General features: G+C 38.5%; 1 protein-coding gene across 2 annotated transcripts; it reads left to right on the top strand.

Moving 5' to 3' along the window:
• Window positions 1-5,185: 5,185 nt before the first annotated feature.
• On the top strand, window positions 5,186-12,537 carry hcfc2 (host cell factor C2). 2 transcript variants are annotated; one of them, XM_082167077.1, is made up of 15 exons: window positions 5,186-5,444; window positions 5,776-5,924; window positions 6,277-6,437; window positions 6,527-6,735; window positions 6,832-6,916; window positions 7,290-7,396; window positions 7,479-7,706; window positions 7,781-7,984; window positions 8,978-9,033; window positions 9,124-9,214; window positions 10,207-10,238; window positions 10,336-10,476; window positions 10,556-10,741; window positions 10,818-11,109; window positions 12,155-12,537. In XM_082167077.1, exons 1-15 carry the CDS (start codon window positions 5,285-5,287, stop codon window positions 12,232-12,234), a joined length of 2,181 nt encoding a protein of 726 aa, XP_082023203.1. In that variant the 5' UTR covers window positions 5,186-5,284; the 3' UTR covers window positions 12,235-12,537. The 2 variants fall into 2 exon arrangements, with proteins under 2 accessions (XP_082023203.1, XP_082023204.1); XM_082167078.1 differs by having other exon boundaries at window positions 5,187-5,444; window positions 9,124-9,190.
• The last annotated feature ends 207 nt before the right edge of the window (window positions 12,538-12,744 follow it).

Here is a 12,744-nt window from a genome sequence, read left to right as displayed (position 1 = left end):
TTGTCAGTTAGCTATGTACATCAATGTTTCGTGTTACATCTTATGTTGCTAAATTAATATTTGATAATGTTTTTGCATTTGTCTGCAATGATACTGTGCACATTCTAGTATTAAACTCAGTTGTGATTCATAATGTTGCTTTCTCATTATCTCCTTTGTTTTTATGGTGGTTGTCAGTACATTATAAAGGTACAAAGGAGATTTCAGTACTATAGGTTGGTATATTAGTAAAAGAAATATATATTTTTTTTTTTACTGTATTATAAGTTAATTCCGTAAGTTAATTCTGTAAATAATAATAATAATAATAATACGTTTTATTTATATAGCACCTTTCCAGGGCTCAATGACGCTTAATAGCAAACCTTTGTTCTTCCTGTAACGTTCTGACAACCTTGATGTTTTAACAGTAAATTTCACAGTGCACTTATAGTCTCATCAAGTAGGCTAAAAAATGTATATACAGAATTTTGAGGTTCACTTTGCCTGGTCACGCTTTTTCCGAATTAGATCCAGAAGGTTCTAAAGTAGATCCAAGGCTTATCTTAGACTCTTAAACCACATGACCCACAATCTGAAAGTTAAATGTTCATTTTTGGCACGAATGGTTCCATGAAGAACCTCGGAAAAGTTATTTGAGGATCCAAAAATCATTCATGGCATTGCAGTGAAAACCCTGAATGTTCCCATTACCTTTAATTATAGAGTGAAGGAAGCCGTTTCATGATTTTCATTCATGCGTCACCTTCTCTTCAAACACACACACACACACACTGATGTTACCAGGTCTGTCAGTTTGTGGGTGTAATTGGGTTCGCAGAGACTCGCTTGTCCTCACATGCTCCTGAAAGACAAAGACATGTTATATTAGTTCAGGTGAAGTATGATGTAACTTTCTCTCTTCACATTGATTCTAGCTGTCTATACACGTTTGATCAAGAACTGGAGCTTTGGTTTAAAGGAATATTCAGGTTTAAGCATCTCTGACATGCTATAAATGAACACAGCAAATGTTTTACTCCATCAAAATAAACATAAACGTGTTCAGCACTTCATTTTCAATGGTGAACCATGCATTGTCCCATAGACACAAACACAACACGAGTGTTTCAAGGACATCAAAGAACTTTACTCATTTTTAACACAATCAGTTTGTTGTTCTAGCTTGGCTCCAACCTAAACAATATGTTAAATTATTTTGAACGGTTGCCAGGAAGGAAAGTGCATTGTTTGAGACGGGAAGTTAAGCTTACAGTTAATGGGGGAAGAATCCAAAATAGAACAACTTACATTATGTGACGACTTCCTGCAGAGTTCAATGTCTACTCTATACTGTATCCGTAATTCTCATACGTCCCTTGTCATGCCTTCCTCTCCAGCTGTCTGCATCTTCTTCACCTCACATCTCCATATCTCTCCGCTCAACATGCTTCCCCTCATTATTGTTCATGAAATGCAATTTAGCCACAACACAAAAATACACTCTTAAAAATAAAGGTTGCAAAAGGTGTTGTTTTTTTGCAGCAATGCTATAGAAGGACCATTTTGGGTTTCCAAAGAACCTTTCAGTGAACGGATCTTAAAAGAACCATTTCTGAAGAACATTTAAATTATCTAAAGAACCCTCACTTAAAAAAAAATTTTTGATTTGTTATCAACTTTTTTTTTTTGTCAAATCAACTTAGACAATTAACGTGGTTCAGATAAAATGTTTAGTTTCTATTAAACCAATCTCCATTGTGTTAACTCAAAATGTTAAGGCAACCAGGTAACTTAATTTTAAGTTAAACCAACAATATTTTTTTTTTTTACAGAAGCCTATAAAGAACCTTTTTTTTTGCAATGGATGTAAAAGGTTCTGGAACCATTGATCACAATACATTTTTAAAAGTGTATTGCGACATTGCAAGAGGTCAGTCTTGAGCAACAGACATTTTTAGACCCAATACGATCATCCAATCGTTCAATTTTTGCTCTGTCATGAAAATTATTGAGTTAGCCTATACAATGGCGTCAACTATAAAACTGGAATGTGAATACTACCATAGACGTTGGAACAGGGGGGGCGGGGGGGTCGGCCGCCCCCCCCACCACCACCCCTTTTCCCCACCCCTCTAGGGGTCAGCCAGCTGTTTTTTTCGTTGTTTTTGGTTTCCATTTTATATATACAGAATCTGAATTAAATGTGTTTGATTTAAGCCTACATTTCAACATTTTGTGTCATAAAATGTCTTGTTTTTAAGCCTTTCGCACGTACGGTCACACCGTTGTGATCAGTCTAGGCTGGTCCCTGGAGCGTTTCACACCGGTGTGATCAGAACGGTCAGTGCATCACATGATCAACTGCTAAATTCAAATGTTGAATTTAGCCAGAGACAGGCGCGCTCAGAGCTGTCATATATCACAACTTTACAGTGTTTTCAACCACATACTGTTTATTTTAGGTTTCAGACATATAAATTCACATAGCCTAAGTAGGCTACTAAAAAAACAATACATTTAGAATTTGTAAAATACACACTGATGTCTATAGACATCAGTGTGTATTTTACAAATTCTAAATGTATTGTTTTCGGAGGTAATAATAATCCTTTCCATTATAATTCGACACGTTTTATTCATATCAGATACACATTGTGTAAGTAACTTTAATGTTTACTCTATTCTTCTCCCAGTTCACCAGCCACTTACTTTTATGTATTTCGGGAGAAGTGGATGAATGTGAAATTTACACGTGTTGTAAATCCAACAGATCCGATTCTCTGAACTGTGTCTGCGGCACAAATTAACACGGCGGCGCCCATCGCGCATACAGCTCAACTAACGCGATCGTTATAAAGGTGTTTAAACAACAATACACTTCCACTTGCATATATTTGACAATCGGAATATCAGATATTTCATGCCATAGCTAACACATTTGTGAATATTCTGAATAAAAAAGGAAAAATGACATAAAAGCAGATCATCATTCATTCAGCACTGTTGACTTTAGAGCGCTCCGTGGATAGACTGAAGGAGTGGTCCGTGGAGCTCGCTGAACTCCAGACACACATGGCCACGTTTTCTGCGCGTTTATGACCCTGCTCTGCGTAAATGCATTGCCTCTTTTGACGCGTTTTGACATAGATTTCATTGAAGGTAAATTGGAGCGGCCACACTGAGCTGTGCGTAACGCCCACAGACTTGAAGTGAACGAGACAGAGGCTGTCCGGTAGCCTACTGTCTGAAATGGTTAACTCTGTGGGGATGCATGTGCAAAACAGGTTTAACTAATCATAAAGTCAATCAGGATACATAACACAGGCTACTAGGCCTACACCCCCCCCCCCTCAAGAATCCCGCCCCCCCTCTCACAATATAGTTCCCACGTCCCTGAATACTACTGAGAAGTGAAACAGTGAAACTTCCCAGTGTTCGGAACCGGAACACCCAATCAAATCAGTGGACAAGAACACACTGTATAAATGACGTTTTAAATATTTAACAATTCCTCTCTTCCGGCATCCCTGTCTCCATTCCTTTCTCTCTCCGGCAACCCCTCGCAAGGGACATAGCCTACTTTCTCCTACTTTTAAAATAAGAATAGCCATGCATCTCCTTGTTTATTTTTCCACAGACTCCCAGCACTCTCTGGAATATTGTGTAACCATCCATTCCTTTTCTGCTGAGTTGCCGACACTTACGAAAAAGCATGCGATTTCAGTATTTCAATATTAGGCTATTCAAGAACAGTTTACATGCTAGCCTACATTTGTCACTTACTTTAACTGTTCCTTCATTGTCATTCATACACTTCTGAGATATAGCTCTCCTATTCATTCAAAACAACAAGAAATAAGGACCTGTAGACAGACATCTCTCTTCATCGTTCATCACTTCAGAGAAGAGCTGTAGGCCTATATATAATTACCGCACCAATCCATTGTTCTTTTTCAATTTCATTTTTCATATCGACACAGCATGAGGCAGTTTTCAATTACGACAGCCAAATCATAGCCTATGCCAAATCAGATGAAAAAAATCTGTTCTTAGTCTCAATGTTTTCTTAACTCTGAAGGTAGCCTATAAAATGTCGTATATATTTCTTATTTCTCATAACATTTTAATAAAAGTAAGTAGGCCTAATGGATTTTAGTAGCCTATGGAACAGCTAGTTGTCTTGCACCACCATGCAAATGCCATTTAAATGTAAAACACTATTTAAAGGGCCTCAAATGTACTTTTGCATGGGAACAATCACATGTCCCAGGGAAAATCGTTTGGGAAGGAGAACCTTAACATGAACTGCTTTAACCTTGCACATAGACACTCAACGTCGTCACAGTCAAATTTTCCTCGGGCAAAAAAGGGTATTTTGGTTTTATTAAAGATAAAATTGTTTTTCTGAACGAATAGCTTTCTCTAAACCTATGATCCATAACGTCTAGCGTTTATGGCATGTCTGTAAAATCATTCCTCATTTGCTATGCCTCTGAAAACCACAAATCCTCACTTAGCCTAGAGTAGACTTTTACTGACCTCTAGGCTTCACCTAAGATATTACAGCTTAAACACAGTTCATGCAGTTTAGATAAAACTTGTTGGATAAAAAAAGTAAAGACTAAGGACAGTGATTGCTACCATATTAGCAGTGTTAATTTTTTTAAATCAATACTCTACCTGTTGCACATTCACAATAATTATTAGATTCAAACAATTATATTTTGTCATTTTTATTTATGTTTTAATGTCTACCGGGACTCATTTGTTACAATAAAAAGAATATTCATGTTATATTGCATCATAAATAGGCTATATTGTATTTAAACGTTTAAAATGTAATAATTGAATTGATCATTTTGTTCTGTCTCCATGACTGCGCTTTACTTTCAATAAACAATATCTTGGATAGATATGGAGAGATATTTTATGCTATCATGGTAGAGTACATAGTAGAAGGACGTTTATTAATTTATTTTACAGTTTACAATACTCATTCAAATAATATTTTCTCATGATATGCATCTGTCGTATTCATTTTGTTTTGTATTCTACTGTAATTTTACTGTCCCCGGGGCTTATTTTTTATTTGTTCAAAAACGGGAGGAGCCTAACAACCACAAACTCTGATTGGTCGAGAATGCGCCGCCTTTTGATCACGTGACCTACGTCAAGCCAATCACAGACCAGTTTTCACGCACGGGGAAATGCTACGAACTGTTTGCATGTAGTCAATCTTTACTGCAATGCAATTGTGCATGTGCAAAATCAGAATTAGATGAAAAAATACCGATAACCCATTATGATTAACAAGGGTCCTCTATGGAAAAGAGTGCGGTCTTACGCTGGACCGGTTCCGAGAGCGAGGCATGGGCACCGGGCCGTGGCCATACGAGAGCTGGTGGTTGTGTTTGGAGGTGGAAACGAGGGAATAGCGACCAATCTGCATGTTTATAACTCTGGTAGGGCACTAGATAAACACCAACTGCATTAATGCTACATAGTACAGCCAATGCACTGTTAAAAACAACTAAATACATGCATATTCCCATATAAATATTTATACGTGAGTTCAGATTGCGTGTAATTCCCAGCAATGAATGCACTGGATTACAGTTACAAAATTTTAATATACATTAAAATAGTTAGAAATGCCTCTAAACTTTGATTATGTTTACATTTTCAGTTTTAATGCTGATTGGTTAATGTACATTAAAATAGTTGGAAATGCTGTGAAACTTTTTTTACTCATATTGAAACTTATTAATGCAAGTTATAAACCTTATATTTTAGTGACCAAGCAGTGGTTCCTACCAGCAGTGAGAGGTGATATCCCACCTGGTTGTGCCGCTCATGGCTTCGCTTGTGAAGGCACACGTATACTGGTGTTTGGAGGAATGGTTGAATTCGGCCAGTATACCAACAGTCTCTATGAACTGCAGGTGAGCACTTGTGCCATCATAATGTAGTCACACCTAAATGAAAGGTGCATTAAGCGATTTCTGAGAAACGCTGTTGATATTTGAAATCCCCAAAACAAACACGCCCCTTCCCAAAAGGATCACACCCCTATCTTGATAGCCCCACCCACAAATTCACAAACATGTAATGCAACACAGGCACCTCCCCCCTCATGAGTAGACACTCCCCTTACTGCTGATTGGCTACAAGTGTGTTTTGATGCTCGGTCCTATCCACTTTCAACAGCGTTTATCAGAAATGATCAGCATTAATAGTTTATGATAGTAGGGCATGGTTTTTAGGAGGGCCCTGATATCAAATCTCTTCTCTCAGGCCAGTCGATGGCTGTGGAAGAAACTGAAGCCCCGCCCACCGAGGAACGCATCACCTCCATGCCCACGAATTGGCCACAGCTTCACTCTTCATGCTAATAAGTGCTACCTTTTGGGTGGAATGGCCAATGACAGCGAAGACCCAAATGGAAATATTCCACGGTGTGCATATTTATATGCGAATATTCATGCCAAACTCAAAAACGCATACATGCTTACAATGGATGATGTATATTTGTGTCTCTATGCAGGTATTTAGATGACTTCTACGAGCTGGAGCTGCAGGCCCAATCCGGGGTTAAAGGCTGGAGCATTCCTGAAACAAAAGGTGGAGGCCCGTCAGCCAGGGAATCCCATAGTTCTGTGATGTACTGTGGCAAGGGTGGCAGTTCCCCAAAGCTCTACATATTTGGGGGCATGTGTGGGCACAGACTGAATGACTTGTGGCAGCTAGACATTGGTAAGGCCTTATTCATATTCACAAAATAATGCATATGTCCTGTATCTCTTTATATAATAGTTCACTTGGTTCAAGCTAATGTCTTAATTATTTCAGAGACTATGACTTGGTCATTGCCTCCAACCAGAGGGGAACCACCACTACCCAGGAGTCTGCACACCTCCAACGTGATTGGAAACAAGTAATGTGACAGACGGTTCTTTTGCGCTTAGATTTGCTTTAAAGACCTAAAACCAGAAAGAAATAATAAGCATTTTCATGTCATGTCACAATGGTTTGAGATGTGACTCAGTGTAATTTATATTGTAAGGCAAAATGCAAGTCTCTTCTACTAATGTTAACAAAACCGCTATGCTAAGCCTCCTGGGTTAGCCTAGATATTGGCGTCATGACTGAACAGCTCTATTGTCCCTTTCCTCTCTCAAATTCACTTTTCAACAAAGTCCAGATGTTCAGAGATGATGATGTTCAGTCTAGTTTTGGCAACCATTATCTTACCTCCCACTGTCTTTATTTTTCCTCAAGTTCTATATCTTCTTGATTCTTCATTGTAGGCTATATGTGTTTGGAGGATGGGTTCCCGTCGGAGAGGCAGAAGAGACTCTCGCTGCTGATGGAGTCAAGTGGATCTGCACCAACTCCCTTTCCATACTAAACCTTGGTATGATCAAGAATATTACAATGATCCTGCACTTAGATAATCTCAGAAATTGCTTCAATAATAAGTACTTGTTTTACTGTAGACACACTGACATGGCATAACCTGACACTGGAAGAACACCAGCAGGGATTGGCTTCAGGCGTACAGTCGGTGGAACAGGAAGAGGGCAGTGCACACTGGCCCAAAGCACGAGCTGGGCACTGCGCAGTTACCGTCGGCACTCGTCTATATGTCTGGAGCGGGCGAGATGGATACAAAAAGTACAATAACTACCAGGTCTGCTGCAAAGATCTGTGGTACCTAGAAACAGGTGAGCCATCATTGTCGTTAAAAAAGTACACTTTTGGACGTTTTAATGAACATTTGTGTCATTTGTGTGTGTAGAGAGGCCTTCCACTCCTGGTGCGGTGTTTCTTGTGAAGTCCACAATCAGTATTCTGCATGTCGCCTGGCGGCCCCTGCCTGCAGCTGAGTGTTACTTACTTCAAGTGCAGCCGGTCACGTCTCCTCATTCTGCTTCAGTTGAACCACAGTCCACAACAACTCCTCCACCAGACCCAGGAGACAGAAAGGAGCCAATACAAAAAGGTAATTCAACTTAAACACTCACTGGGTTCGTACAAGGTGCTTAAAGTGCTTGAAGTAAAAGACTTTTTGAAAATTTAATTTCACTTAAAAAACATATGAAAAGGTACTTGAATTACTGAAAGACAATAGGCTATATTACAAAATAGTTTTAATTTTATTGATTAAAGAATCTTTTCACATTGATATAGAGCTATTTCACACGGCTATGAGCGTGATATTGCTCATATAAATATTCAAGTATATGACAGATTTGATTCTTCAGGTCAATCATATATTCATGGGAGAAAAAATCAGTTTGAATAAGGAACCCGATATATTTGTCATAGTATCCTTTTAATTGTTAAAGTTACAAACAAGCTGCACTTTATTTCTACTAGTTTGTTTTATTCGGTTTTTTTATTTATCTATTCAAATTGTCAAAATTATGATTATGAAAAAAACATTTTTCACTAACAAAAAATATGCTGCCAAATATGATTTTTTTACTTATATTTTATATATATTATAATGATAATGATATATAAAAATATAAATAAAAATTACACCCATTGCAATTAAAGGTATAGCGGAGGATCTTTCCAAATTTTAGATAAGACCCGCCCTCTCCACTTTTTGAAAAGTTTGATTGATTCACCAGAATGATTGACAATTAGGAGGACCAATAGTTTAGACTACCCACCAGGAAGTAAAACATCCTCCGCTATACCTTTAAGTAACTTTAACTAGTAATTAAAACTACAAAGTATATTTTATAATAAAATATCAAAAGAAGTATATCTGAACAATGCTATGGAGTTCTGCATATGCAACATCTTTCTTAATGTGATGACGAAGTACGTATATGTGTGTAAATATGTAATTTAACACGGCTGTAAGGTGCTGGAAAAGTGTAAAAATGCACCTTAACAAAATGCTTGAATTTGACTTTGGAAAAGGTGTATATTACATATTTGTATTTATTTATATTCATTTTCTTTTCTTTCATCTGTCTAGACTTCCAGCCAAGTGCAGCTGTCAAAGTTAAAGGAGAGAGAGAATCTTCATCACAGGTCAGATATCTGCATTTCAGTGGAATCTATATATATATAATCTATATGTATATCTATATATAAATCTCAGAGGCCCCTTTCTCATTTCAGGAAAGCCTTTTGAGGCCAGAAGGAACGAGTGAGGATGGGGCAGACATTCGAACAACAGGGGACAAAGGTAGAAAAGCGAAAACTGCTTCTGGTATAATATGCATGTTTCTTTCCCACTCTTGCATTTGTACTTTTGGCCTTTCTGTGGTTTAGTACATACAGTGCTATGCATACGTTTAGACACCCATGCTAAAGTTGACTAAAAAGAGGAATAAAAAATCATCTTTTGGAAATTGAACCTAATGCCTTAATTAAAAAAATTAGGAAAAATCCAACCTTTAAGGACACCAATTTTCTTTGTGAATGAATAATGTATCGTAAATAAATAAATGTTCTTTCTTAAAATACAGGGATGCATAAGTCAGGCCAACCCTATGTTAAATTCCCATAGAGGCAGTCTTTATTTTTAAAGGCCAGTTACTTCATGGATCCAGGATACTATGCATCCTGATAAAGTTCCCTTGGCCTTTGGAATTAAAATAGCCCCACATCATCACATAGCCTTCACCATACCTAGAGATTGGCATGGAGTACTTTCCATAAGATCATCTCTCAATGCAAATCAAACCAGCTATTAGGCTAACTGAAATAAAACCATGCCAATCTCTAGGTATGGTGAAGGCTATGTGATGATGTGGGGCTATTTTAATTCCAAAGGCCAAGGGAACTTTATCAGGATGCATAGTATCCTGGATCCATGAAGTAACTGGTCTTTAAAAATAAAAATCTGCCTGCCTCTATGGGAATTCAATTTAACATAGGGGTGTCCAGACTTATGCACCCTGTATTTTAAGGAAGAACATTTATTTATTTACGATACATTATTCATTCACAAAGAAAATTGGTGTCCTTAAAGGTTGGATTTTTCCTAATTTTTTTAATTAAGGCATTAAGTTAAATTTCCAAAAGATGATTTTTTATTCCTCTTTTTAGTCAACTTTAGCATGGGTGTCTAAACGTATGCATAGCACTGTATAGTTAAGTACATATACCTGATGATGAATATTTAATGTGCATAATCAAAGATCAAAAAGGTGTTTCCGTGACATTTCCCTCACTTACGGTTTATATTCTCATTCACAGAACGAGAAATCTCTTCAATACCATCCCAACAGGTAGAGTGTTACGTTGTGTCTCTGTACTTGTTGAGCATATAATGTGTATAAAGCTCCTAAAAACACACTCACACATTTCCCCTCTGTGCCCTGACAGTCTGAGATTACAAAGGAGTCTGAGTGGTTTGATGTGGGTGTGTTTAAAACACTGTATTGTGAGGTTACACACTACTTCCTGCCCTCTGAGAATGGTGACATGGCCTCAATCCTGTCTTCCCGACACTCATCTGACAGTGAGGTTCGTCTGCATTACACACACCCAAGTGTAACGGTTTCCAGTTTTGTGTTTTACGTCACCGGTGTTTCCCGTCTGACAGTGGAAGTTGCCGGGTCCTCATAGTTTCGCGGGTCACGAGAAGCAGGAACTGGCCTCAGGAGTCACATACAAGTTCAGGGTGGCTGGACTGAACAGCCGTGGCCTGGGCGACTTCAGTCCCGTCAGCGAGTTTAAAACCTGCCAGCCTGGATTTCCCGGGGCTCCGTCTGCTGTGAAAATCACCAAGGTACAATCATTCTTCTCAGTGATGACAAAAAATTGTTTGTGTTCGAAGTTGTTTAGATGCTATGTCATCATTTCAGGACACTGACTCTGTGCACATCACCTGGGAGCCTCCCACCTCTCTGTCCGGGAAGATACTGGAGTATTCAATGTACCTGGCTGTGAGGAAGAGTCGAGGGAACAGCGCGGAGCGACCCGGGGAGCTGGCCTTCATCCGAATCTACCGCGGTATCAAGACTTCATGCACAGTCAGTGAAGCCCAGCTGAGCAACGCACACATCGACTGCTCGGCACGGCCGGCCGTCGTCTTCCGAATCGCTGCCAAGAACGAACAGGGCTACGGTCCCGCCACTCAGATCCGCTGGCTGCAAGGTGTGCAAGAGCTTCTGAAGCTTTGACTCATGAGTGTGTCCTCATCACATGACATGACTTGCATGATTTTTTCCCATGTTGAAGAATTTCCTATAGAATCACCAAATAGCATTTGGGTTTTAAATTTAAAAAGTGCTAAAGGTTTTAAAGCGCCCCTATTATGCTGTTTTAAGAGTTCCTAGTTTTGTTTTGGAGGTCTTCTACAATAGGTTTACATGCATCCAAGGTAAAAACAAACAAACAAAAAAACACTTAATTTTCTCATAGTATACACTGAACATCTCCTCATTTCTCAAATCGTTTGAAACCGGTTTGTTCGAAGATTCAGTCTCTCTAAATCCCTCTTTTCCGTGATCCTACTCTGATTGTTCAGATGGCCCAGTCTGTTGATTGGTCTACCCTGCTCTGATTGGTCATATGGCCCAGTCTGTTGTGATTGGTCTACCCTGCTCTGATTGGTTAGATGACCCAGTCTATTGTGATTGGTCTATCACTTACATTGTGTGTCAGAAACGAAACGCCTATTACTATATCTGAATTTCAGCTCCGGAGCTGCCTAGGAAAACTCTTAACGATGCCGGAGTTTTTTTCCGTATCCGTATTCTTCTCGACATGTCGACAACACAAACTTATAGCCAACTTACCTTTAATATGGCATTGTTATCTCTTATGCTCGGCACAGGTGCATTTATGTGATCAAAATACAGTACAAACAGTAACATTGTGAAATATTACAATATAAAACTAACTTTTTTATTTTATTTTTTATTTATTCTTGTATTGGCAAAGCTGAATTTTCAGCATCATGTGTCACATGATCCTTCAGAAATCATTCTAATATGCAATTAATGTTAAATTGTTGTGGTGATGCAATTTTTTTTAGGATTCTTCGATTGAATAGGTTCGAAAGAACAGTTATTTATTTGATATAGTAATCTTTTATAACATTATAAATGTCTTTACTGTAACATTTGATGGATTTAATGTGTCCTTGTCAAATGCAACATACAGTCCAGTCCTAACAGCTGCTTGTGTCGTCCTGCAGACACGAGTAAACTGAAATCCTCAGTGACGCAGGCAGACTCCAGCGCTCCAGCGGCAGAGCCTGACACCACCTGCAGATGAACTCTGACCCCCCGATGGATCACACTGACAGCCAAAGCTCTAATACTTCAGGACTGCATTTTACTCTCTATCATTACTCAAGGCCATTTTAATATCGCCCATTTAGTGACCGAAAGTGATCTCAGTCCACTGCTTTGATTGACTTTTAATGTCATGGCATTGTTTACACTGTAAGAGTTTTAGTTAATAATACCCCTACTGGGCCGTTATCAGTGTTAAATCGTGTACATTTTACTTTAACACTTTTTATACTGAGTTCATAAATATAGTTTTATTAAACGGTTGTAGCCGCTGGCAACACTTTTTTTCCCCTCTCTCTCTTGAAATACCTAATCTGGTTTTTGTGAGCAAGATTTGATCAACCCTTAGTGGAAAATGAGCTACATCCCCATATATTAAGATGCATATATACCTTCTTTAAAATAGGCCAGTGTATTTTTAAGAACTGTGTAATTGCTAGCAGTTTGAACATGAACGGCTCCCCCAGAGCTTTGATTTTTTTCCCTTTTT

The sequence above is a fragment of the Leuciscus leuciscus genome (genome assembly GCF_965113295.1).
Source record: "Leuciscus leuciscus genome assembly, chromosome: 4".
Taxonomy (NCBI): Eukaryota; Metazoa; Chordata; class Actinopteri; order Cypriniformes; family Leuciscidae; genus Leuciscus; species Leuciscus leuciscus.
This window is presented reverse-complemented; position numbering and strand designations above follow the sequence as displayed.

Bases quoted from the DNA above. Each gene is read 5' to 3' on its own strand.
- hcfc2 (XM_082167077.1), top strand. From the start codon at position 5,285: ATGATTAACAAGGGTCCTCTATGGAAAAGAGTGCGGTCTTACGCTGGA. The intron at 5,925-6,276 runs GTGAGCACTTGT...CTCTTCTCTCAG, and splicing joins ACAGTCTCTATGAACTGCAG to GCCAGTCGATGGCTGTGGAA. The intron at 7,707-7,780 runs GTGAGCCATCAT...TTGTGTGTGTAG, and splicing joins TCTGTGGTACCTAGAAACAG to AGAGGCCTTCCACTCCTGGT.